Source organism: Lithobates pipiens, unplaced genomic scaffold, assembly GCF_037356315.1.
Source record: "Lithobates pipiens isolate NorthernLeopardFrog02 unplaced genomic scaffold, aLitPip1_a1.2 Scaffold_19, whole genome shotgun sequence".
Classification (NCBI taxonomy): domain Eukaryota; kingdom Metazoa; phylum Chordata; class Amphibia; order Anura; family Ranidae; genus Lithobates; species Lithobates pipiens.
In genome coordinates, this window is record NW_027507764.1 from 598,741,462 (window position 1) to 598,768,833 (window position 27,372).

General features: G+C 53.4%; 1 protein-coding gene across 1 annotated transcript; it reads left to right on the top strand.

Moving 5' to 3' along the window:
• Positions 1 to 1,083: 1,083 nt before the first annotated feature.
• Positions 1,084 to 27,372, top strand: CDK5 (cyclin dependent kinase 5). The gene is made up of 10 exons (XM_077493706.1): positions 1,084 to 1,241; positions 2,824 to 2,912; positions 3,002 to 3,069; positions 6,146 to 6,206; positions 6,642 to 6,698; positions 14,266 to 14,361; positions 15,426 to 15,500; positions 16,194 to 16,290; positions 24,349 to 24,423; positions 26,798 to 27,372. Exons 1-10 carry the CDS (start codon positions 1,205 to 1,207, stop codon positions 26,878 to 26,880), a joined length of 738 nt encoding a protein of 245 aa, XP_077349832.1. The 5' UTR covers positions 1,084 to 1,204; the 3' UTR covers positions 26,881 to 27,372.

Below are 27,372 nucleotides of genomic sequence, written 5' to 3' on the forward strand. Positions count from 1 at the left end.
CGGTGGGGAGGAGAAGAGATCCGGGCCCGGGGTGGGGAGGAGAAGAGACCCGGGGTGGGGAGGAGAAGAGATCTGGGGTGGGGAGAAGAGATCTGGGTCCGGTGGGGAGGAGAAGAGATCCAGGGTGGGGAGAAGAGATCTGGGTCCAGCGGGGAGGAGAAGAGATCCGGGCTCGGGGTGAGGAGAAGAGACCCGGGGTGGGGAGGAGAAGAGATCTGGGTCCGGTGGGGAGGAGAAGAGATCCGGGGTGGGGAGAAGAGATCTGGGTCCGGTGGGGAGGAGAAGAGATCCGGGCCCGGGGTGGGGAGGAGAAGAGACCCGGGGTGGGGAGGAGAAGAGACCCGGGGTGGGGAGGAGAAGAGATCTGGGTTCTGAGTCTTCTATTTGACTATATAAGATGATTTTTCTGTTAAAAATAAATGTGAAGTACAAGACTCCGGTGGGTGTAACAACATGTCCGCTTGCCGACTTCTCACTGTATCCTTACTGTGGAGGAGTGCGGGGTGTACCAAGGTGGCGGTGACAAGCGTCACTTCCGTTGCACATTCCGATGTCTCGTGGAATCTCATAACACACCGGGTTGGAGAAAATGACAGAACACCGGTGTAACAACATATTCGGGGACCCATTGCAGTTTGCTGCGGAAGTGACGTTTCGTTGCCGCCATCTTGCTACATCCCTCACTCCTCCACAGTAAGGATACACTAAGGGGAAAGCCGACCTGTTGGTACACCCACCGGGGTTTTGTATTTTGCACGTATTTATAACACTAAATTGCTTTATATAGTGAAATACAAGACTTACAACTCCGTTTGCTTAAATGTTGAATTTTAAAAGCAGTGATCTTCTGTCAGATTTGTGAGATGAGCAGGGATGCCGCTGTTTTTAAAATTCAACATCCAACCGGTCAGAACTCTGATGGGTGTAACAAGATGTCCGCTTCCCCCTTCACAGTGTATCCTTACTATAGTAGAGGAGTGTGGGGTGTAGCAAGATGGCGGCGACTGAACGTCACTTCCGTAGCACTCTGCGATGGGCCGCCGAATATGTCGTCACACCCGCCCCTTCTCCATGGTAGCTCAGAATTTCATATCAGAAGGCGCACGCGCGGATTTGTGGGGCTCCGCCCACCTTATCAGTGACGGGCGCGGGCGGAGCTTCGTTGTGCGCATGCGCAGTACGAGGGAGGAGGCGAGAGTGAAAGATGCAGAAGTACGAGAAGCTGGAGAAGATCGGAGAGGGTGAGGGGAGAGCGGGGGCTGGGAACTACGACAGGCCGGGGATGTGAGGCCTACCGACCCGGGGAGGGGAGATAACCGGGGATGTGAGGCCTGCAGACCGGGGGGGATCACTACAGAGCGGGGCTGTGCGGCCTCCTCCAATGACATTGTATGAGAGAGAAGAGACCATTCTATTCCCCTCCCCCCCCCCCCCCCCCCTCCATGGATTGTGTCTCCAGAGGAGAAATCACAGGAAGCCTCCATAGTGATCACCGCTCCATGTTCCCACCATCGCTCCCCCATGAGACGAAACATGTTGGGGCGGAGCTCATGTGACGTCACCCCGCATATGGAAATGTCTGTCGCTAGGCGGAGCAGCTCAGGTTGTCAGTGAGCGCTTATACCTCCCAATGATTCATCTTGAGGGGGCGGAGTGAAATACGGGGCGTGGCCTGCTTGAATCCAGGATGGCGTGAAACATGGGGGCGTGGCCTGGTTGGGTCCGGGGTCGGAGTGAAACACGGCAGCGTGGCCTGGTTGAGGTCAGAGTGAATCATGGGGGCGTGGCCTGGTTGGATCCCGGGGGTGGAGGCTCTTCCTGTTCCTATGAATAATCCTCACATCATACGGCGCTGTCCTCCAGCACTGGGTATGAGCGATCAATCACTGACCACCCCGGCTCCACCTCCTATCCTCGTGACAGACGCTTCCGTATGATGTCACGTTATAGCTCCGCCCCAACATGTTTCACCTCATGGGGGAGCGATGGTTTGAATATAGTGGCTGAGCGGTGAGGACTATGGAAGTTTCCGTGCCAGCGTCCCGGGGGAGGGGAGAGTTCTGCATTCGCTGATAAAGAGGCAGAGAGACGCAAAGTTTCCGGTGGACAAATCCTTAGAGTGGGGGAGGGGTGCAACCCTCGTGTATAAGAGGAGGAAGGTGGAGCGTTGTCCCGGGAAGCGGCTCCGCTGGCGGGGCGTTGTCCCAGGAAGCGTCTCCCCCTGGCGGGGCGTTGTCCCGGGAAGCGTCTCCCCCTGGCGGGGCGTTGTCCCGGGAAGCGTCTCCCCCTGGCGGGGCGTTGTCCCGGGAAGCGTCTCCCCCTGGCGGGGCGTTGTCCCGGGAAGCGTCTCCCCCTGGCGGGGCGTTGTCCCGGGAAGCGTCTCCCCTGGCGGGGCGTTGTCCCGGGAAGCGTCTCCCCCTGGCGGAGCGTTGTCCCGGGAAGCGTCCCCCCCTGGCGGGGCGTTGTCCCGGGAAGCGTCTCCCCCTGGCGGGGCGTTGTCCCGGGAAGCGTCTCCCCCTGGCGGGGCGTTGTCCCGGGAAGCGTCTCCCCCTGGCGGGGCGTTGTCCCGGGAAGCGTCTCCCCCTGGCGGGGCGTGTCGTCTCCCCCTGGCGGGGCGTTGTCCCGGGAAGCGTCTCCCCCTGGCGGGGCGTTGTCCCGGGAAGCGTCTCCCCCTGGCGGGGCGTTGTCCCGGGAAGCGTCTCCCCCTGGCGGGGCGTTGTCCCGGGAAGCGTCTCCCCTTGAAGTGTGGGATCTCGCTCTGGTTGTCATGGTGATGTAGGCGGGTCTCTTATTGATTTGGATATCTCCTCTTCCTGTTCTCAGGGACGTACGGCACGGTGTTTAAGGCGAAGAACCGGGAGACTCATGAGATTGTCGCCCTGAAGAGAGTGCGCCTGGATGATGACGACGAGGTGAGGCTGGTGGGGGTAGAGATCAGGGTGCTGGGGGGATGGGTGGTCCTTCCTGCTTATAGTGATGATGTCATTGTCTCCTCCCCCAGGGGGTCCCGAGCTCTGCGCTCCGTGAGATCTGCCTGCTGAAAGAGCTGAAACACAAGAACATCGTCAGGTAAGGAGGGCGGAGCATGTCCTCTCTGGCCACACCCACATCCTGTATAATGGCAAATGTTTTACTCTCAGCCCCACCCGCTCTGTACACTCTTAGCCCCACCCACTCTGTACACTCTTAGCCCCGCCCACTCTGTACACTCTTACAGTGCCTTGTGAAAGTATTCACCCCCTTGAACTTTTCAACCTTTTGCCACATTTCAGGCTTCAAACATAAAGATATAAAATGTTTATTTTTTGTGAAGAATCACCAACAAGTGGGACACAATTGTGAAGTGGAACGAAATCTATTGGATATTTTAAACTTTTTTAGCAAATAAAAAACTGAAAAGTGGTGCGTGCAAAATTATTCGGCCCCTTTACTTTCAGTGCAGCAAACTCACTCCAGAAGTTCAGCGAGGATCTCTGAATGATCCAATGTTGTCCTAAATGACTGATGGTGATAAATAGAATCCACCTGTGTGTAATCAAGTCTCTGTATAAATGCACCTGCTCTGTGATAGTCTCAGGGTTCTGTTGAAAGCGCAGAGAGCATCATGAAGACCAAGGAACACACCAGGCAGGTCCGTAATACTGTTGTGGAGAAGTTTAAAGCCGGATTTGGAAACCAAAAATTTCCCAAGCTTTAAACATCCCAAGGAGCACTGTGCAAGAGATAATTTTGAAATGGAAGGAGTATCAGACCACTGCAAATCTACCAAGACCTGGCCGTCCCTCTAAACTTTCAGCTCAGACAAGGAGAAGACTGATCAGAGATGCAGCCAAGAGGCCCATGATCACTCTGGATGAACTGCAGAGGACTACAGCTGAGGTGGGAGAGTCTGTCCATAGGACAACAATCAGTCGTACACTGCACAAATCTGCCCTTTATGGAAGAGTGGCAAGAAGAAAGCCATTTCTCAAAGATATCCATAAAAAGTCTCGTCTAAAGTTTGCCACAAGCCACCTGGGAGACACACCAAACATGTGGAAGAAGGTGCTCTGGTCACATGAAACCAAAATCCAACTTTTTGCCCACAATGCAAAACGATATGTTTGGCGTAAAAGCAACACAGCTCATCACCCTCAACACACCATCCCCACTGTCACACATGGTGGTGGCAGCATCATGGTTTGGGCCTGCTTTTCTTCAGCAGGGACAGGGAAGATGGTTAAAATTGAGGGGAAGATGGATGCAGCCAAATACAGGACCATTCTGGATGAAAACCTGTTGGAGTCTGCAAAAGACCTGAAACTGGGACGGAGATTTATCTTCCAACAAGACAATGATCCCAAACATACAGCAAAATCTACAAAGGAATGGTTCACAAATAAACGTATCCAGGTGTTAGAATGGCCAAGTCAAAGTCCAGACCTGAATCCAATCGAGAATCTGTGGAAAGAGCTGAAAACTGCTGTTCACAAACGCTCTCCATCCAACCTCACTGAGCTCCAGCTGTTTTGCAAGGAAGAATGGGCAAGAATTTCAGTCTCTCGATGTGCAAAACTGATAGAGACACCCCAAGCGACTTGCAGCTGTAATCGCAGCAAAAGGCGGCTCTACAAAGTATTAACGCAAGGGGGCCGAATACTTTTGCACGCCCCACTTTTCATTTTTTTATTAGTTAAAAAAGTTTCAGAAATCCAATAGATTTCCTTCCACTTCACAATTGTGTCCCACTTGTTGGTGATTCTTCACAAAAAATAAACATTTTATATCTTTATGTTTGAAGCCTGAAATGTGGCAAAAGGTTGAAAAGTTCAAGGGGGGTGAATACTTTCACAAGGCACTGTAGCCCTGGTGGGCACTGATAGGCTGCACTGGTGGGCACTAATAGGCACAGATAAGGCGGCACCAATGGGCACAGATAAGATGGCACGGATGGGTGGCACTAAGGGCACTGATAGGTACCACTGATAGATGGGACTGATGGGCACTGATGGGCGGCACTGCTGGGCACTGGTAGATGACACTGATGGGCACAGATATGTGGCACTGGGGTGCAGCACCTTTATTGAGGCAGATTGTGGGCACTGCTGGGTGGCACTATGGGCACTGCGGGCACTGCTGGGTGGCACTGACGGGCACTTATTTTTTAATTATGTTTAGTGATGAGGAGGCAGGTGGGCACTGGCAGGGCTGGCCGTGATCGGGACTTATGTCCCGATCAGGGCCGCCAGTGATCTGCTCTTTTTTTTTCTCCTCGTGCTGTCAGCGCGAGGAGGAATAATAGCTGATTACTGGCTCCGTTATATATCACATGATCAGCTGTCATTGGCTGACAGCTGATCACGTGATAAGGGGTCGGGATCGACCCCTTGCTCGGATCGGTGATCAGGCGAGTCTCATAGACTCGCCGATCACAGAGCGCGCCGGCCGCTCGTGCATGGGACGACGTCAATAGACGTCGTCCCGGCAAAGGAGATCCGAATAACGGCTACAGCGCGGGTCTTAAGTGGTTAAACTTCTCCACAACAGTATTACGGACCTGCCTGGTGTGTTCCTTGGTCTTCATGATGCTCTCTGCGCTTTCAACAGAACCCTGAGACTATCACAGAGCAGGTGCATTTATACAGAGACTTGATTACACACAGGTGGATTCTATTTATCACCATCAGTCATTTAGGACAACATTGGATCATTCAGAGATCCTCGCTGAACTTCTGGAGGGAGTTTGCTGCACTGAAAGTAAAGGGGGCCGAATCATTTTGCACGCACCACTTTTCAGTTTTTTATTTGCTAAAAAAGTTTAAAAAATCCAATAGATTTCGTTCCACTTCACAATTGTGTCCCACTTGTTGGTGATTCTTCACAAAAAATAAAACATTTTATCTCTTTATGTTTGAAGCCTGAAATGTGGCGAAAGGTTGAAAAGTTCAAGGGGGCCGAATACTTTCACAAGGCACTGTAGCCCTGCCAGCTCCGCACACCCTTAGCCCTGTACTCTCTCGGCCCCAACCCAGATATCAGATCCCCCTCCATTCACACACGCCCCCCCCCCCCGCTGAAGATGTCCCCCCCCCCCCCCCCCCCCCCGGGCCCGTAGCCGCTCCCCCATGGTGAGGATTGCGGCGCTGAGTGTGGATTTCTCTTGCAGGTTACATGACGTCCTTCATAGTGATAAGAAGCTGACGCTGGTCTTCGAGTTCTGCGATCAGGTAACGTCTCTGATGATGGGGGGGTGGGGGATGTCTGGCAGATTTTTCTGACATTTATCTTGCACCCCACAACATAGAGGATCTCCTATTCATTATGATCGGGTTATGCTGCCACCTTCAGGTGGTTAAACACTGGAAAAAAGACAGGAACCCCCCCCCCCTCCCCCTGCAGGTGGCAGTATGGTGTCCCATCGCCCTGCGGGTGGCGGTATGGTGTGCGATCGCCCTGCGGGTGGCAGTATGGTGTGCGATCGCCCTGCAGGTGGCAGTATAACCCCCTTGTGTCATGTGATGGATGCCACAAATCCCAATTTTTGGATATTTTCCTTCCATGTTGTGATGATGTCATTGAATAGAATTCCTCTTCATACACCCGCTGTGATTGGTTAGTTTCTCTCCCTATCATCTGATTGTCGGCTCTTCTTCTTTTCTCAGGACCTGAAGAAGTACTTTGACAGCTGCAATGGAGACCTGGACCCGGAAATTGTGAAGGTGAGACTCCTCCCACCCCGGGACCCTCGACCGAGGACTGCCTGACTCCGGACCCCCTCAGTACAGATTGAGCCCCCCCCCCGGTGCTGTGCTTGGACTCCGGACCCCCTCAGTGCAGATTGAGGTCCCCCCCCCCCCCGTGCTGTGCTGGGACTCCGGACCCTCTCAGTACAGATTTAGTGCAGTGTCAGCTCTTCTTCATGTGGATGATATGGAGGAGCTCTGTGATTGGGTGTGTTGTGGATGGGAGGTTTGCATATCATTCAGGGGAGGGGCCCACATATCGGGGGGGGGGGGGTGACACGGCAGACATGTTTTGGTTGGTGTGATGTGATCTGTCGCCATGTTGTGTAGGGATGAGTTCAGGCGTGTTCACATGGACCACGTGTAGAGCCCGCCAGGAAGTTGCAGCGCTGCGCTAATCGCAGGCAGTGAGACATTTCCCCAATGCACGGCTGCAGAGATCAGGAAATGTCTCACTGCCTGTGATTGGCCGCCCTGGTGGGCTCTACACGTGGTGCATGTGACCACGCCGGAGCTCATCCTTACCCACCTCAATACCAGGCACTTACACCCCCTTCCTGTACACACCAATTTTCAGCTTTCAGCGCTCTCACAGTTTGAATGACAATTACTCAGTCATACAACACTGTACCCATATGAAACTTGTGTCCTTTTTTCTACACAAATAGACCTTTCTTTTGGTGATATTTAGTCACTAGTGGGGTTTTTATTTTTGTGCTATAAATTAAAAAAAACGTAGATTTTGTGATTTTGTGAAAAAAAAATGCTTTTCTTTGTTTCTGTCATAAAATTTTGCTAATTAGTAATTTTTCTTCATAAATTTTCACCAAAATTTATACTGCTACATATCTTTGGTAAAATCAGCCAAATGAGTGGATATTATTTGGTGTGTGTGAAAGTTATAGAGTTTACAAAAAATGATGAGATCTGATCAGGCCTTCAGTACATCAGGTGAGTCTCATTTCTGGAGACGCCAACAAGTCAGGAAAGTACAAATCCCCCCCAAATGACCCCTTTTTACAAAGTAGACATTCCAAGGTATTAAGTAGCATGGTGAGTTTTTTTCAGTTGTCATTTTTTCCCACAATTCTTTACACAATTGTCACCTCATCAGGTTATTTCTCAGGCACAGCATATGCATACAACAAATTACACCCCAAAATACATTCTGCTCCTCCTCCTGAGTATGGTGATACCACATGTGTGAGACTTTTACACAGCCTGGCCACATACAGAGGACCAACATTGAAGTGGCACCTTCAGGCGTTCTACCAGCAAAAATGACATTTCACAACCACCTATTACACTTTTGAAGGCCCTGGAGCACCAGGATAATGGAATTGCCCACAAAATTACCCCATTTTGGAAAACAAACACCCCAGCATATATTCTAAGAGGTATGAGTCTTTTGAACGGTTCATTTTCTTCCATAAGTCTTTGTAAAATGTGGGAGAAAATTAAAACTTTTTTTTTTTTTTACACAAAGTTGTCAATTTATCAGATATTTCCAACACCTAGCAAAGATGACACCCCAAAATACATTCTGCTCCTCCTCCTGAGTATGGCGATGCCACATGTGTGAGACTTTTACACAGCCTGGCCACATACAGAGGACCAACATCCAAGTAGCACCATCAGATGTTCTAGGAGCATAAATGACATCTAGTTTCCTGACAACCTATCATTTTTGAAGGCCCTTCATATTTCTAACACGTAGCATGTACATACCAAGAATTACAATCAAAAATAAATTCTATTGTGGAAAGGGTAAAAAAAAAAAAAGCATTACCTGTGCTTTTAGTAGTATCCACAGAGAGCACTGGTCCAGGCAGCAGGCAGGGATGTGCTTAGCGACAGCAATAGTAATTATCCAGGCAGCCGGCAGGAATATTATCTATAGTCAGAACAGCAGTCCATAGAAATTGTCAAGGCAGAGACAGCAATAATATTGGTCCTGTTACCTGCAGACACTCCTTATTGCAGGGGTCTCAAACTGGCGGCCCTCCAGCTGTTGCTAAACTACAAGTCCCATGATGCATTGCAAGGCTGACAGTTACAAGCATGTCTCCCACAGGCAGAGGCATGATGGGACTTGTAGTTTTGCAACAGTTGGAGGGGGCGCTAGTTTGAGACCTCTGCATTATTGTATTGCTCTCCAGCCCTTCATAAACATACTGCCTCTTGCTACAGCTAATTATTTGCATAGTCCAGGTAGTGGTGTGGTCCGTTCATGCGGCAGGCAGAGGTATGGTGGCAGTAATTCAGTGGCAGGCTGAGGGCTGCAATCGGGTAGGACCTGTGCACAGGGGTAGAGGCTTCGACCCACCCAAATCTCTATGAAGCCTCCAGACCCTAATCCGAAAACCGGAGAAAACAATAAAAATAGTTTTCTCCATCCGGAAAAAACAATTCTGGAGCCCCTCACATATGTGAGACCCCTGTGTACTACAGTAGCAGGGCAGCAGATCAGTCCAAGCGGTAGGCAAAATCATAGTGAATAAAACAGGCCAGGGTCAGATGACGTGCAAGCAGTCCAAGCGGTAGGCATAAGCGTAGTTGATAAAACAGGCCAGGGTCAGTTCACATGGAAGCAATCCAAACGGTAGGCAAAGGCATAGTCACAAAAGAGGCCAGGGTCAGTTTACGTAGAAGCAGTCCAAACAGTAGGCAGAGGCATAGTCAAAAAACAGGCCAGGGTCAGTTCACATAGAAGCAGTCCAAACAGGCAGAGGCATAGTCAAAAAACAGGCCAGGGTCAGTTCATGTGGAAGGCAGTGGCGTGGTTATTTGGGGAAGCATGAAAAATGGTCAGCACAGATGATGAAAATGGGGAAATGGTTAAAAATATGGGCTAATATTTGAGGGATGTATGATAAAGTTGGAAGCATTCACCAATGCAAAGGCCAGGTTGGGAGGGACACTGGGGACAATGGTAGCTGGTATCTTTTCGAAACCCTCTTTTGGTGCACACGCAACATTTTTTTGCCGTCTTCGGCCTGCTTCAGATGGTGGAATGCTGAAGGAGAAGTGGCGCTCATGAAGTCGGCAAACGGCCTCAGAGCGAAGGTCTTTCTGGGGGGATCTTTGGTGATAGATGAGGGACGTGACAACTTCTTCAATGAATTATAGGAAGGGGACGGGGCTTTCCATGGATTTGGTGTAGAATACGTAGGAATTATAAATGGCCAAATGGATGAGATAAATTGCTGCTTTCTTGTACCAGAATCGGGACCTCCTTATTGACAAATAGGGCTGAATCATTTGATCATTCTGGAGGTTCCGCAGGCCAGGGTTTTTGCAAGGTATAAGTGTCTGAAAAGGGGCAGGCTGGTGTAAAAGTTGTCAAGGTATATGTGATATCCTTTCTTCAGAAGTGGGTATGCCAGGTCCCATACAATCTTTGCAGTTGTGCCCATGTACAGTGCCTTGCGAAAGTATTCACCCCCCTTGAACTTTTCACCCTTTTGCCACATTTCAGGCTTCAAACATAAAGATATAAAATGTTTATTTTTTGTGAAGAATCACCAACAAGTGGGACACAATTGTGAAGTGGAACGAAATCTATTGGATTTTTGAAACTTTTTTAACTAATAAAAAACTGAAAAGTGGGGCGTGTAAAATGATTCGGCCCCCTTGCGTTAATACTTTGTAGAGCCGCCTTTTGCTGCGATTACAGCTGCAAGTCTCTTGGGGTGTCTCTATCAGTTTTGCACATCGAGAGACTGAAATTCTTGCCCATTCTTCCTTGCAAAACAGCTGGAGCTCAGTGAGGTTGGATGGAGAGCGTTTGTGAACAGCAGTTTTCAGCTCTTTCCACAGATTCTCGATTGGATTCAGGTCTGGACTTTGACTTGGCCATTCTAACACCTGGATACGTTTATTTGTGAACCATTCCTTTGTAGATTTTGCTGTATGTTTGGGATCATTGTCTTGTTGGAAGATAAATCTCCGTCCCAGTTTCAGGTCTTTTGCAGACTCCAACGGGTTTTCATCCAGAATGGTCCTGTATTTGGCTGCATCCATCTTCCCCTCAATTTTAACCATCTTCCCTGTCCCTGCTGAAGAAAAGCAGGCCCAAACCATGATGCTGCCACCACCATGTGTGACAGTGGGGATGGTGTGTTGAGGGTGATGAGCTGTGTTGCTTTTACGCCAAACATATCGTTTTGCATTGTGGGCAAAAAGTGTGATTTTGGTTTCATGTGACCAGAGCACCTTCTTCCACATGTTTGGTGTGTCTCCCAGGTGGCTTGTGGCAAACTTTAGACGAGACTTTTTATGGATATCTTTGAGAAATGGCTTTCTTCTTGCCACTCTTCCATAAAGGGCAGATTTGTGCAGTGTACGACTGATTGTTGTCCTATGGACAGACTCTCCCACCTCAGCTGTAGTCCTCTGCAGTTCATCCAGAGTGATCATGGGCCTCTTGGCTGCATCTCTGATCAGTCTTCTCCTTGTCTGAGCTGAAAGTTTAGAGGGACGGCCAGGTCTTGGTAGATTTGCAGTGGTCTGATACTCCTTCCATTTCAAAATGATGGCTTGCACAGTGCTCCTTGGGATGTTTAAAGCTTGGGAAATCTTTTTGTATCCAAATCCGGCTTTAAACTTCTCCACAACAGTATTACGGACCTGCCTGGTGTGTTCCTTGGTCTTCATGATGCTCTCTGCGCTTTCAACAGAACCCTGAGACTATCACAGAGCAGGTGCATTTATACAGAGACTTGATTACACACAGGTGGATTCTATTTATCACCATCAGTCATTTAGGACAACATTGGATCATTCAGAGATCCTCGCTGAACTTCTGGAGTGAGTTTGCTGCACTGAAAGTAAAGGGGCCGAATCATTTTGCACGCCCCACTTTTCAGTTTTTTATTTGCTAAAAAAGTTTAAATTATCCAATAGATTTCGTTCCACTTCACAATTGTGTCCCACTTGTTGGTGATTCTTCACAAAAAAATAAAATTTTACATATTTATGTTTGAAGCCTGAAATGTGGCAAAAGGTTGAAAAGTTCAAGGGGGCCGAATACTTTCGCAAGGCACTGTAGGCCGGGCACCCAGGGGGCTGGAGCTGGGAATCTCTTCATATATGCGGAACGCGTACAGATATCCCGTGGCTCTCTCACACAGCTTGTATCATTTTATTCCATATCTGGCCCTTTTGCTAGGTATATATTGCTTTATTCCTAGCCGGCCTGAAAAGGGTACCAGGGACTCATCGACGCACATATTCTGATCGGGGACATAGAGTTCTGCAAATTGTTGGCAAAAGAGATGTATCGGTGGGCGAAGTTTATATAACTTGTCATCATGTGGATGATTGTGGGGAGGGCACTGGGTGGTGTCTCTGAAGTGAAGAAAGCGCATTATCTTCTTGTATCGGGACCTGGACATTTCGGCACATTAAATGGCCATGTGGTGGATGGGTTGGGTGGACCAATAGGCATGTCCTTCATTTTTTATTTTTTTTTGTAATCCCCATGTTCAGGGTGAGGCTCATAAAAATTTTGAACTCCTCCAAATTGAGATCTCTCCACTCAAAGGGACGGGCATGTGATGAGTTGGGGGTTATTGGCACTATACTGCTGGGCATATAAGTTTGTCTGGTCCACATTGAATTGCAGCAATGTGTCGGGCACAAACCGATGAAAGAAATCGATCTCTGATAAATTTTGGGTGTTGGTCTGCACACCTGGCTGTCCTGTGAAAGGGGAATAATTGGTGATGCCGAGTCGGAAGGCAGCCATGTTGGGTTGACCATCTGGCATATATGTAGAGGCCCTGGCTCTTGGGGGATGTGACACTCCAGTAGTTGGATTGGAATTTCCTGTGCTGGTACTCAGGAGTGATGTGGCAGCACTGGTACTGGGTCTGGGCATTTGTTGGTGGGGCCCATCACCGGTGTCAAAGCTGGTACTAGGCATTTTGTTCCCGGGGCCTAATGCTGGCGGGAGCTCTGGTACTGGGCCTGGGGATATAATCCTGGTTTCCAGAGGGACGTACCCTTTTAGGAGGGACCCATTCTTCCTCCGAATCGTTTTCCGATTCACTATTCGGATTAAGTGACGAATTTGATTCGGAATCAGAATTGGAATCTGAGAACTCCCTGTTGCTCTCATCGGTCATTGAGAGGATCTGGAACGCCTCCTCACTGGTGTGTAGTCTTTTGGACATGATGCTGATGGGTGGCAGGTGACTTTTACTGATAGGTCATGACGGTGTGACAGGCCACAGACAGTGACGGGTAATGGTCACTGATGGGAGACGGCTGGCGGCCACCGACGGGAGACGGTCACTGATGGGTGACGGGGGATGTGTGACAGCTGCACCGCTGGCGGTCACTGATGGCAGTCTCCTATGTGACAGGTACACTACAGAACACAGATCGGTAAACAGTCAGCCAATGGCTGTTAGCCTGCATCAGTGAGGAGCTGTGTTCCCGGGGAACACGCCGCCACCGATGTGAACGAGCAGCGCGCTCCCGATTGTACGCATGCGCCGTTCACATTAGGCTGGAACTATCTGTGACCAGCTGTGACTTCATCACGTGGTAAACAGCCATGACCAATGGCTGTTCACTCCCCTCAGTGGTGAGCGGTGTCTCCGTGACACGACGCCACCGAAGGAACAGGGATGCGCATGCACGATCACACACTATTTCCTGTTTAAATGGGAGGACATCATATGACTCCCTCCCGCCACAAGAGGTCCACCGCCTGGCCGTCATTTGACAGTCGGCAAGTGGTTAATGTTGTGCCATTTTGTTGTGTGTGGTGCAGACGTGGTGCTGAGGGCAGCTTTGCATGCAGCGTGTCTGGAGGAGATACTGAAGAATGCGGCGTGCCTGGAGGGTGAGGGGTGTAGTGTGTCGGGGGGGGGGAGGGTGAGGGGTGTAGTGTGTCGGGGGAAGGGTGTCTTGGGGTAGTAGAATATTGTGTGGAGTGTTGGGGGGGATGTTGTGAGTCTGGAGTCCAGTTATCATATTTTGCTCTCTATTTACCACTCAATCTTTCTAAAACCTGAGCTTCCCCCCCATCTACATCACCAACCTCATCTGCAGAGATCACCCAAATCATCCCCTCCCCCCCCTATCTACATCACCAACCTCATCTGCAGATATTGTCCCCTCCGCTCCTCCGAGGACCTCCTGCTTTCTATCTCCCTTGTTACCTCCTCTCATGCTCTCCTTAAAGACTTCTCCAGAGCCTCTCCCATCCTCTGGAACTCCCTGCCCCGGTATATCCGCTCATCCCCTAACCTGTCCACCTTTAGGAGATCCCTGAAAACATATTCAGGGAAGCCGATCCCACCCCCCACCTAACTGTCCCCGAGCCCCCCCATCAAATCATTCTCTGCAGCTATTACCTTTTGTACCACCACCCCCTCCCTTTAGAATGTAAGCTCTACAAGCCGGGCCCTTCTGTACCTTCTGTATTGTACTGTAATTGTGTTGTCCCCCCCATACATTGTAAAGTGCTGCGTAAACTGTTGGCGCTATATAAATCCTGTATAATAATAATATTTGCTCTTTTCTCTTTCAGTCCTTCATGTATCAGCTGCTGAAGGGTCTGGCCTTCTGTCACAGCCGGAATGTCCTTCACCGAGACCTGAAACCACAGAACCTGCTCATCAACAGGGTGAGGGTAGGAGGGTGAAGGGGTGATGGGCAGGGGGGTGATGGGAAGGGAGATGAAAGGAGGGTGAAGGGGTGATGGAAGGGGAGACGAAGGGAGGGTGATGGGCAGGGGGGTGATGGGAAGGGAGGGAGAAGGGGTGATGGGAGGGGAGACGAAGGGAGGGAGAAGGGATGATGGGAGGGTGAAGGGGTGATGGGCAGGGGGGTGATGGGAAGGGAGGGTGAAGGGGTGATGGGAGGGTGAAGGGGTGATGGGAGGGGAGACGAAGGGAGGGAGAAGGGGTGATGGGAGGGTGAAGGGGTGATGGGCAGGGGGGTGATGGGAAGGGAGATGAAAGGAGGGTGAAGGGGTGATGGAAGGGGAGACGAAGGGAGGGTGATGGGCAGGGGGGTGATGGGAAGGGAGGGAGAAGGGGTGATGGGAGGGGAGACGAAGGGAGGGAGAAGGGATGATGGGAGGGTGAAGGGGTGATGGGCAGGGGGGTGATGGGAGGGGAGACGAAGGGAGAGTGAAGGGATGATCGAAGCAGAGCCCCACAAAGACCAGAGAGATGATGGGAGGGAAAGCAGGCGGAAGCAGCAGGCATTTAGCTTACAGTTGCCGGGGAAGCGGCTAATCAAGCATGGATCTGTACTTGATTAGCTGCAGGGGAGACATTGGAGATCATAGACCCCTGATGTCTCCATAAAGAGGACCTGTCACTTGCTCATGCTATCATGGGCTTGCTGGCTTCCTTGCAATTGCAATAAAGGTAAACAAAGTTTAAAAAAAAAATGTTTCAAAATAGCAATAATATAAAAAAGTAAAAGTTATTTTCTAAACAAAAATACAGATTGTAACGTGAAAAGTGAAGTTAATATTCTTGTCCTGAGTTGTGATTTATATGAAAAGAACTCCTTGGGGGATAATCCGCTGCTTGTGTAGGATGAAGATAGAATTTGCCCCCTCTGTTGGGTTTGATAGGAAATGTCAGTCAAGTTGTCACCTTCCCACCGGGGTCACCAGTGTGGGGGTCCTCTCCTCGCTCAGGGACTCCTCTTCATACTCTATCTCTCTCTCTCTAGAACGGGGAGCTGAAACTTGCAGACTTCGGCCTGGCGAGGGCGTTCGGTATTCCGGTTCGCTGTTACTCTGCGGAGGTGAGTTCTCATTGGTGCACACATTGGGGGAGATTTACTAAAACTGGAGAGTGCAGAATCTGGTGCAGCTCTGCATGGGAGCCAATCAGCTTCTTCTATCGGGCTCCATGCACACTGGAGCTCATAAAGTGCAGTTTATTGGAGTTTGGGCGTTTTTTTTAAAAGCCCATAAACTCCCCTCTGTTATCCTATGGGCCCATACACACACAGAGGTTTTTTAGCTTTAATGAGCAGTGGAGTTTATGGGCTTTTTTCTGAACGCCAGAAATTCGCGTTCAAAGTGCCATTTTTCACCGCCCAAAAAAGATAACCGCTCATACACGCATTAATTAGTGTTCGGCGTTCTATTTTTTCGATGCACTGTCAGAGTTTGGAGTGTCCTCTGTGTATTTTTATTGAAAACGCCCATAAACACTAATAAACACTAATAAACACTAATAAACGCTAATACAAAACGCTGTTAAAAGCACGTCTTTCAACCAGCGTTTTCTGCCAACAATCCGGCGTCCAGAAAAAGCTTTTTTTGAGCTTCAGTGTGCATGGAGCCTAAAGCTTTGACCATAAAAGCCGGAAGCTGATTGGCTGCTGTGCACAGCTGCACCAGATTCTGCAATCTCCGGTTTTAGTAAATCTCCCCCCATTGTCTGGTCATTGTATTGGATGTCTGATGGTGATATTCTGTGCCCTCTGCAGGTGGTGACCCTGTGGTATCGCCCTCCTGATGTGTTGTTTGGTGCCAAACTCTACTCTACCTCTATAGACATGTGGTCAGCCGGCTGTATCTTTGCAGGTGAGGATCTGGGACGCATGCCCCGCCCCCCCATTAGATTCCTCTACTCCTTATACAATGTCTGAGAGATGATGAATGAGGTTGGGGTGTCCGGAGATGATGAATGAGGTCGGGGGTGTCCGGAGATGATGAATGAGGTCGGGGGGTCCGGAGATGATGAATGAGGTCGGGGGTGTCCGGAGATGATGAATGAGGTCGGGGGGTCCGGAGATGATGAATGAGGTGGGAGTGTCCGGAGATGATGAATGAGGTGGGAGTGTCCGGAGATGATGAATGAGGTCGGGTGGTGTCCGGAGATGATGAATGAGGTCGGGGAGTGTCCGGAGATGATGAATGAGGTGGGAGTGTCCGGAGATGATGAATGAGGTCGGGTGTGTCCGGAGATGATGAATGAGGTCGGGGGGTGTCCGGAGATGATGAATGAGGTCGGGGGGTGTCCGGAGATGATGAATGAGGTCGGGGAGTGTCCGGAGATGATGAATGAGGTCGGGGGGTCCGGAGATGATGAATGAGGTCGGGGGGTGTCCGGAGATGATGAATGAGGTCGGGGAGTGTCCGGAGATGATGAATGAGGTCGGGGTGTCCGGAGATGATGAATGAGGTCGGGGTGTCCGGAGATGATGAATGAGGTCGGGGGGTGTCCGGAGATGATGAATGAGGTCGGGGAGTGTCCGGAGATGATGAATGAGGTCGGGGGGTGTCCGGAGATGATGAATGAGGTCGGGGAGTGTCCGGAGATGATGAATGAGGTCGGGGGGTCCGGAGATGATGAATGAGGTCGGGGGGTGTCCGGAGATGATGAATGAGGTGGGAGTGTCCGGAGATGATGAATGAGGTCGGGGGGTGTCCGGAGATGATGAATGAGGTCGGGGGGTGTCCGGAGATAATGAATGAGGTCGGGGGGTGTCCGGAGATGATGAATGAGGTCGGGGAGTGTCCGGAGATGATGAATGAGGTCGGGGAGTGTCCGGAGATGATGAATGAGGTCGGGGGGTCCGGAGATGATGAATGAGGTTGGGGGGTCCGGAGATGATGAATGAGGTCGGGGGGTCCGGAGATGATGAATGAGGTCGGGGGGTCTGGAGATGATGAATGAGGTCGGGGGGGGTCCGGAGATGATGAATGAGGTCGGGGGGTCCGGAGATGATGAATGAGATCGGGGGGTCCGGAGATGATGAATGAGGTCGGGGGGGGGTCCGGAGATGATGAATGAGGTCGGAGGGTGTCCGGAGATGATGAATGAGGTCGGGGGGTGTCCGGAGATGATGAATGAGGTCGGGGGTGTCCGGAGATGATGAATGAGGTCGGAGGGTGTCCGGAGATGATGAATGAGGTCGGAGGGTGTCCGGAGATGATGAATGAGGTCGGAGGGTGTCCGGAGATGATGAATGAGGTCGGAGGGTGTCCGGAGATGATGAATGAGGTCGGAGGGTGTCCGGAGATGATGAATGAGGTCGGAGGGTGTCCGGAGATGATGAATGAGGTCGGAGGGTGTCCGGAGATGATGAATGAGGTCGGAGTGTCCGGAGATGATGAAGGAGGTCGGGGGGTCCGGAGATGATGAATGAGGTCGGGGGGGGGGTCCGGAGATGATGAATGAGGTCGGGGGGGGGGGGTCCGGAGATGATGAATGAGGTCGGGGAGTGTCCGGAGATGATGAATGAGGTCGGGGTGTCCGGAGATGATGAATGAGGTCGGGTGGTGTCCGGAGATGATGAATGAGGTCGGAGGGTGTCCGGAGATGATGAATGAGGTCGGAGGGTGTCCGGAGATGATGAATGAGGTCGGAGGGTGTCCGGAGATGATGAATGAGGTCGGAGGGTGTCCGGAGATGATGAATGAGGTCGGGGGGTCCGGAGATGATGAATGAGGTCGGGGGGTCCGGAGATGATGAATGAGGTCGGAGTGTCCGGAGATGATGAATGAGGTCGGAGGGTGTCCGGAGATGATGAATGAGGTCGGGGGGTCCGGAGATGATGAATGAGGTCGGGGGGTCCGGAGATGATGAATGAGGTCGGGGGGGGGGGGGTCCGGAGATGATGAATGAGGTCGGGGGGTCCGGAGATGATGAATGAGGTCGGGGGTGTCCGGAGATGATGAATGAGGTCGGGGGGGGGTCCGGAGATGATGAATGAAGTCGGGGGGGTCCGGAGATGATGAATGAGTACGGGGGGGGGGGTCCGGAGATGATGAATGAGGTCGGGGGGTCCGGAGATGATGAATGAGGTCGGGGGGGTCCGGAGATGATGAATGAGGTCGGGGGGTGTCCGGAGATGATGAATGAGGTCGGGGGGTGTCCGGAGATGATGAATGAGGTCGGGGGGTGTCCGGAGATGATGAATGAGGTCGGGGGTGTCCGAAGATGATGAATGAGGTCGGGGGGGGGTCCGGAGATGATGAATGAGGTCGGGGGGGGGGGTCCGGAGATGATGAATGAGGTCGGGGGGGGGGGGTCCGGAGATGATGAATGAGGTCGGAGTGTCCGGAGATGATGAATGAGGTCGGGGGGTCCGGAGATGATTAATGAGGTTGGGGGGTGTCCGGAGATGATGAATGAGGTCGGGGGGTGTCCGGAGATGATGAATGAGGTCGGGGGGTGTCCGGAGATGATGAATGAGGTCGGGGGGGGTCCGGAGATGATAAATGAGGTCGGGGGGGGGGGGTCCGGAGATGATGAATGAGGTCGGGGTCCGGAGATGATGAATGAGGTCGGGGGGTCCGGAGATGATGAATGAGGTCGGGGGGGGGGTCCGGAGATGATGAATGAGGTCGGGGGGGGGGGGTCCGGAGATGATGAATGAGGTCGGGGGGTCCGGAGATGATGAATGAGGTCGGGGTGTCCGGAGATGATGAATGAGGTCGGGGGGTGTCCGGAGATGATGAATGAGGTCGGGGGGGGGGGTCCGGAGATGATGAATGAGGTCGGGGGGGGGGGGGTCCGGAGATGATGAATGAGGTCGGGGGGGGGGGGTCCGGAGATGATGAATGAGGTCGGAGTGTCCGGAGATGATGAATGAGGTCGGGGGGTCCGGAGATGATGAATGAGGTCGGGGGGGGGGGGTCCGGAGATGATGAATGAGGTCGGGGGGTCCGGAGATGATGAATGAGGTCGGGGGGTCCGGAGATGATGAATGAGGTTGGGGGGTCCGGAGATGATGAATGAGGTCGGGGGGGGGTCCGGAGATGATGAATGAGGTCGGGGGGTCCGGAGATGATGAATGAGGTCGGGGGGTCCGGAGATGATGAATGAGGTCGGGGGGTGTCCGGAGATGATGAATGAGGTCGGGGGGTGTCCGGAGATGATGAATGAGGTCGGGGGGGGGGTCCGGAGATGATGAATGAGGTCGGAGTGTCCGGAGATGATGAATGAGGTCGGGGGGTCCGGAGATGATGAATGAGGTCGGGGGGTGTCCGGAGATGATGAATGAGGTCGGGGTGTCCGGAGATGATGAATGAGGTCGGGGGTGTCCGGAGATGATGAATGAGGTCGGGGGGTGTCCGGAGATGATGAATGAGGTCGGGGGGGGGTCCGGAGATGATGAATGAGGTCGGGGGGTCCGGAGATGATGAATGAGGTCGGGGGGTCTGGAGATGATGAATGAGGTCGGGGGGTCTGGAGATGATGAATGAGGTCGGGGGGTGTCCGGAGATGATGAATGAGGTCGGGGGGTTCCGGAGATGATGAATGAGGTCGGGGGGGGGGGTCCGGAGATGATGAATGAGGTCGGGAGTGTCCGGAGATGATGAATGAGGTCGGGTGTGTCCGGAGATGATGAATGAGGTCGGGGGGTGTCCGGAGATGATGAATGAGGTCGGGGGGTCCGGAGATGATGAATGAGGTCGGAGTGTCCGGAGATGATGAATGAGGTCGGGGGTGTCCGGAGATGATGAATGAGGTCGGGGGTGTCTGGAGATGATGAATGAGGTCGGGGGGTCCGGAGATGATGAATGAGGTCGGGGGGTGTCCGGAGATGATGAATGAGGTCGGGGGGTCCGGAGATGATGAATGAGGTCGGGGGGTGTCCGGAGATGATGAATGAGGTCGGGGGGTGTCCGGAGATGATGAATGAGGTCGGGGGGTCCGGAGATGATGAATGAGGTCGGGGGGTGTCCGGAGATGATGAATGAGGTCGGGGGGTGTCCGGAGATGATGAATGAGGTCGGGGGGTGTCCGGAGATGATGAATGAGGTCGGAGTGTCCGGAGATGATGAATGAGTTCGGGGGGGTGTCCGGAGATGAATGAGGTCGGGGGGGGTCCGGAGATGATGAATGAGGTCGGGGGGGGGGGGGGGTCCGGAGATGATGAATGAGGTCGGGGGGGGTCCGGAGATGATGAATGAGGTCGGGGGGGGGGGGTCCGGAGATGATGAATGAGGTCGGAGTGTCCGGAGATGATGAATGAGGTCGGGGGGTCCGGAGATGATGAATGAGGTCGGGGGGGGTCCGGAGATGATGGATGAGGTCGGGGGGTCCGGAGATGATGAATGAGGTCGGGGGGTCCGGAGATGATGAATGAGGTCGGGGGGGTCCGGAGATGATGAATGAGGTCGGGAGTGTCCGGAGATGATGAATGAGGTCGGGGGGTGTCCGGAGATGATGAATGAGGTCGGAGTGTCCGGAGATGATGAATGAGGTCGGGGGGGTGTCCGGAGATGAATGAGGTCGGGGGGGGTCCGGAGATGATGAATGAGGTCGGGGGGGGGGGGTCCGGAGATGATGAATGAGGTCGGGGGGGGTCCGGAGATGATGAATGAGGTCGGGGGGGGGGGGGGGTCCGGAGATGATGAATGAGGTCGGAGTGTCCGGAGATGATGAATGAGGTCGGGGGGTCCGGAGATGATGAATGAGGTCGGGGGGTGTCCGGAGATGATGAATGAGGTCGGGGGGGGGGGGGGTCCGGAGATGATGAATGAGGTCGGGGGGGGGGGGGTCCGGAGATGATGAATGAGGTCGGAGTGTCCGGAGATGATGAATGAGGTCGGGGGGTCCGGAGATGATGAATGAGGTCGGGAGGTCGGGGGGGGGGGGGGTCCGGAGATGATGAATGAGGTCGGGGGGGGGGGGGGGTCCGGAGATGATGAATGAGGTCGGGGGGGGGGGGGGGTCCGGAGATGATGAATGAGGTCGGAGTGTCCGGAGATGATGAATGAGGTCGGGGGGTCCGGAGATGATGAATGAGGTCGGGGGGTGTCCGGAGATGATGAATGAGGTCGGGGGGGGGGGGGTCCGGAGATGATGAATGAGGTCGGGGGGGGGGGGGGTCCGGAGATGATGAATGAGGTCGGAGTGTCCGGAGATGATGAATGAGGTCGGGGGGTCCGGAGATGATGAATGAGGTCGGGGGGTCCGGAGATGATGAATGAGGTCGGGGGGTGTCCGGAGATGATGAATGAGGTCGGGGGGTGTCTGGAGATGATGAATGAGGTCGGGGGGTGTCCGGAGATGATGAATGAGGTCGGGGGGTGTCCGGAGATGATGAATGAGGTCGGGGGGTGTCCGGAGATGATGAATGAGGTCGGGGGGGGGGGGGTCCGGAGATGATGAATGAGGTCGGGGGGTGTCCGGAGATGATGAATGAGGTCGGGGGGGGGGGTCCGGAGATGATGCATGAGGTCGGGGGGTCCGGAGATGATGAATGAGGTCGGGGGGTCCGGAGATGATGAATGAGGTCGGGGGGTCCGGAGATGATGAATGAGGTCGGGGGGGGTCCGGAGATGATGAATGAGGTCGGGGGTGTCCGGAGATGATAAATGAGGTCGGGGGGTGTCCGGAGATGATGAATGAGGTCGGGGGGGGTCCGGAGATGATGAATGAGGTCGGGGGGTCCGGAGATGATGAATGAGGTCGGGGGGTGTCCGGAGATGATGAATGAGGTCGGGGGGTCCGGAGATGATGAATGAGGTCGGGGGGTGTCCGGAGATGATGAATGAGGTCGGGGGGGTCCGGAGATGATGAATGAGGTCGGGGGGTCCGGAGATGATGAATGAGGTCGGGGGGTGTCCGGAGATGATGAATGAGGTCGGGGGTCCGGAGATGATGAATGAGGTCGGGGGGTGTCCGGAGATGATGAATGAGGTCGGGGGGTCCGGAGATGATGAATGAGGTCGGGGGGTCCGGAGATGATGAATGAGGTCGGGGGTGTCCGGAGATGATGAATGAGGTCGGGGGGGTGTCCGGAGATGATGAATGAGGTCGGGGGGGGTCCGGAGATGATGAATGAGGTCGGGGGGGGGGGGGTCCGGAGATGATGAATGAGGTCGGGGGGGGGGTCCGGAGATGATGAATGAGGTCGGGGGGGGGGGGGGTCCGGAGATGATGAATGAGGTCGGGGGGTCCGGAGATGATGAATGAGGTCGGGGGGTCCGGAGATGATGAATGAGGTCGGGGGTGTCCGGAGATGATGAATGAGGTCGGGGGGGGGGTCCGGAGATGATGAATGAGGTCGGGGGGGGGGGGGGTCCGGAGATGATGAATGAGGTCGGAGTGTCCGGAGATGATGAATGAGGTCGGGGGGTCCGGAGATGATGAATGAGGTCGGGGGGTCCGGAGATGATGAATGAGGTCGGGGGTGTCTGGAGATGATGAATGAGGTCGGGGGTGTCCGGAGATGATGAATGAGGTCGGGGGTGTCCGGAGATGATGAATGAGGTCGGGGGGTCCGGAGATGATGAATGAGGTCGGGGGGTGTCCGGAGATGATGAATGAGGTCGGGGGGTGTCCGGAGATGATGAATGAGGTCGGGGAGTGTCCGGAGATGATGAATGAGGTCGGGGGTGTCCGGAGATGATGAATGAGGTCGGGGGGTGTCCGGAGATGATGAATGAGGTCGGGGGGTGTCCGGAGATGATGAATGAGGTCGGGGTGTCCGGAGATGATGAATGAGGTCGGGGTGTCCGGAGATGATGAATGAGGTCGGGGGGTCCGGAGATGATGAATGAGGTCGGGGGGGGTCCGGAGATGATGAATGAGGTCGGGGGGTCCGGAGATGATGAATGAGGTCGGGGGGTCCGGAGATGATGAATGAGGTCGGGGGGTCCGGAGATGATGAATGAGGTCGGGGGGTCCGGAGATGATGAATGAGGTCGGGGGGTCCGGAGATGATGAATGAGGTCGGGGGGTCCGGAGATGATGAATGAGGTCGGGGGGTCCGGAGATGATGAATGAGGTCGGGGGGTCCGGAGATGATGAATGAGGTCGGGGGTGTCCGGAGATGATGAATGAGGTCGGGGGGTGTCCGGAGATGATGAATGAGGTCGGGGGTGTCCGGAGATGATGAATGAGGTCGGGGGTGTCCGGAGATGATGAATGAGGTCGGGGTGTCCGGAGATGATGAATGAGGTCGGGGTGTCCGGAGATGATGAATGAGGTCGGGGGGTCCGGGAGATGATGAATGAGGTCGGGGTGTCCGGAGATGATGAATGAGGTCGGGGGGTCCGGAGATGATGAATGAGGTCGGGGGTCCGGAGATGATGAATGAGGTCGGGGGGTGTCCGGAGATGATGAATGAGGTCGGGGGGTGTCCGGAGATGATGAATGAGGTCGGGGGGTGTCCGGAGATGATGAATGAGGTCGGGGGGGTCCGGAGATGATGAATGAGGTCGGGGGGTGTCCGGAGATGATGAATGAGGTCGGGGGGTGTCCGGAGATGATGAATGAGGTCGGGGGGGGGGGGGGTCCGGAGATGATGAATGAGGTCGGGGGGGGGGGGGGGTCCGGAGATGATGAATGAGGTCGGGGGGGGGGGGGGTCCGGAGATGATGAATGAGGTGGGGGTGTCCGGAGATGATGAATGAGGTCGGGGGGGGGGGGTCCGGAGATGATGAATGAGGTCGGGGGGGGGGGGTCCGGAGATGATGAATGAGGTCGGGGGGGGGGGGGTCCGGAGATGATGAATGAGGTGGGGGGGTCCGGAGATGATGAATGAGGTCGGGGGGGGGGGGGGGTCCGGAGATGATGAATGAGGTCGGGGGGGGTCCGGAGATGATGAATGAGGTCGGGGGGTGTCCGGAGTTTCTCTACTTCCAGGAAATCCTTTTCTTCCTCTTTCCTCTCCTCAGAGTTGGCGAATGCCGGGAGGCCGCTCTTCCCCGGGAACGATGTAGACGATCAACTGAAGAGGATCTTCCGATATCCTTCCTGAGCCGCATCGTCCCCATCCATCCATCCATCCATCCATCCTTCCATAGTATTATCCTCTATAGCAGTGATGGGGAACCTCGGCACCCAGATGTTTTGGAACTACATTTCCCATGATGCTCATACAATCTGCAGTGTAGTGGAGCATCATGGGAAATGTAGTTCCAAAACCTCTGGGGTGCCAAGGTTCCCCATCACTGCTCTATAGAATCTCTTCTCTCTCCCCCCCACTCCTTTCTACCTCGCTCTTCCTTCCTCTGCTCCTTTCTACCTCGCTCTTCCTTCCTCTGCTCCTTTCTACCTCGCTCTTCCTTCCTCTGCTCCTTTCTACCTCGCTCTTTCCTTCCTCTGCCCCTTTCTTCCTTCCTCTGCTCCTTTCTACCTCGCTCTTTCCTTCCTCTGCTCCTTTCTTCCTTCCTCTGCTCCTTTCTACCTCGCTCTTTTCTTCCTCTGCTCCTTTCTACCTCGCTCTTTTCTTCCTCTGCTCCTTCCTTCCTCTGCTCCTTCCTTCCTCTGCTCCTTTCTACCTCGCTCTTTTCTTCCTCTGCTCCTTTCTACCTCGCTCTTCCTTCCTCTGCTCCTTCCTTCCTCTGCTCCTTCCTTCCTCTGCTCCTTCCTTCCTCTGCTCCTTCCTTCCTCTGCTCCTTCCTTCCTCTGCTCCTTCCTTCCTCTGCTCCTTTCTACCTCGCTCTTCCTCCCCCCTGCTCCTTTCTTCCTCGCTCTTCCTCCCCTCTGCTCCTTTCTACCTCGCTCTTTTCTTCCTCTGCTCCTTTCTACCTCACTCTTCCTTCCTCTGCTCCTTCCTTCCTCTGCTCCTTCCTTCCCCTGCTCCTTTCTACCTCACTCTTCCTTCCTCTGCTCCTTCCTTCCTCTGCTCCTTCCTTCCTCTGCTCCTTCCTTCCCCTGCTCCTTTCTACCTCACTCTTCCTTCCTCTGCTCCTTCCTTCCTCTGCTCCTTCCTTCCTCTGCTCCTTTCTACCTCACTCCTTCCTTCCTCTGCTCCTTCCTTCCCCTGCTCCTTTCTACCTCACTCTTCCTTCCTCTGCTCCTTCCTTCCTCTGCTCCTTCCTTCCTCTGCTCCTTCCTTCCTCTGCTCCTTTCTACCTCACTCCTTCCTTCCTCTGCTCCTTCCTTCCCCTGCTCCTTTCTACCTCACTCTTCCTTCCTCTGCTCCTTCCTTCCTCTGCTCCTTCCTTCCTCTGCTCCTTTCTACCTCACTCTTCCTTCCTCTGCTCCTTCCTTCCTCTGCTCCTTCCTTCCTCTGCTCCTTCCTTCCTCTGCTCCTTTCTACCTCACTCCTTCCTTCCTCTGCTCCTTCCTTCCCCTGCTCCTTTCTACCTCACTCTTCCTTCCTCTGCTCCTTCCTTCCTCTGCTCCTTCCTTCCTCTGCTCCTTTCTACCTCACTCTTCCTTCCTCTGCTCCTTCCTTCCTCTGCTCCTTCCTTCCTCTGCTCCTTCCTTCCTCTGCTCCTTTCTACCTCACTCCTTCCTTCCTCTGCTCCTTCCTTCCTCTGCTCCTTTCTACCTCACTCTTCCTTCCTCTGCTCCTTCCTTCCTCTGCTCCTTCCTTCCTCTGCTCCTTTCTACCTCACTCTTTTCTTCCTCTGCTCCTTTCTACCTCACTCTTCCTTCCTCTGCTCCTTCCTTCCTCTGCTCCTTCCTTCCTCTGCTCCTTTCTACCTCACTCTTCCTTCCTCTGCTCCTTCCTTCCTCTGCTCCTTTCTACCTCACTCTTCCTTCCTCTGCTCCTTTCTACCTCGCTCTTCCTCCCCTCTGCTCCTTTCTACCTCGCTCCTTCCTTCCTCTGCTCCTTTCTACCTCGCTCTTCCTCCCCTCTGCTCCTTTCTACCTCGCTCTTCCTCCCCTCTGCTCCTTTCTACCTCGCTCTTCCTCCCCTCTGCTCCTTTCTACCTCGCTCTTCCTCCCCTCTGCTCCTTTCTACCTCGCTCTTCCACCCCTCTGCTCCTTTCTACCTCGCTCTTCCTCCCCTCTGCTCCTTTCTACCTCGCTCTTCCTCCCCTCTGCTCCTTTCTACCTCGCTCTTCCTCCCCTCTGCTCCTTTCTACCTCGCTCTTCCACCCCTCTGCTCCTTTCTACCTCGCTCTTCCACCCCTCTGCTCCTTTCTTCCTCGCTCTTCCTCTCTCTCTTTCTCTTTTCCATGCAGTGTTCTCTCGCTCTTCTGCACCTTGCCTCCCCTCCTCCTCATGCCGTGCTCTCCCCTCCCTGCACCCCCATGTTATCTCTCACTCTCCTCCACTCTCTCTTTTGCCCCTGAACATGCCCTTGTCTGCCCCTCCCCCAGTGGGACTGTATACATTGGGTACTTTTAGAAAGGTTTAGTCTTTCCTGAACTCTCCTCCTCACATTACTGGGAACTCCGACTGAAGAGCAGTGGCCGGCCATGACCAAGCTTCCGGATTATAAAGTGAGTCTCTGTTCTGCTGCTGCATAAAATAGGAGAAAACCATGAAAATGTTTAATGCCATCCGAATACAAACCTCGATCAGTTCCCAGCGATTGTCAGGCGGGAAGGACCGCCCTTTACACCCCGGGTTTGTGTATAGAAATCCCATCAATGCTCCTCTCCGCTCTCTTTATATTCCATTGGAAGTGTTTGGTTTAAATCTGTTCTGTGATCCTGCCAGAAATTCGGGCCTGTCCTCTGCACACTTCCTGTGGGATCCCTCCTCACTCTTCTCAAGGACTGCAGAATGATTTGTCTTCTCCCGATGGACCCGACCAATGACATGCTTCCATCACAGCTCCTGGTTGTGACCCGCCCACAGTCATTGATTGACAGCTAGTCTGATGGCCACTCATTAGTTGGCACCGCCCACCTGCATGCCACTACAGTCACCAGGGAGTTACCGGAAATGTAGCTCCTATTTCCCACTAGGGGGCACATTGGATGTGAAATGCACTGCCTGCCTAGATCCGCCCCCAC

Bases quoted from the DNA above. Each gene is read 5' to 3' on its own strand.
- CDK5 (XM_077493706.1), top strand. From the start codon at position 1,205: ATGCAGAAGTACGAGAAGCTGGAGAAGATCGGAGAGG. The intron at 14,362-15,425 runs GTGAGGGTAGGA...CTCTCTCTCTAG, and splicing joins AGAACCTGCTCATCAACAGG to AACGGGGAGCTGAAACTTGC. The intron at 16,291-24,348 runs GTGAGGATCTGG...TCCTCTCCTCAG, and splicing joins AGCCGGCTGTATCTTTGCAG to AGTTGGCGAATGCCGGGAGG.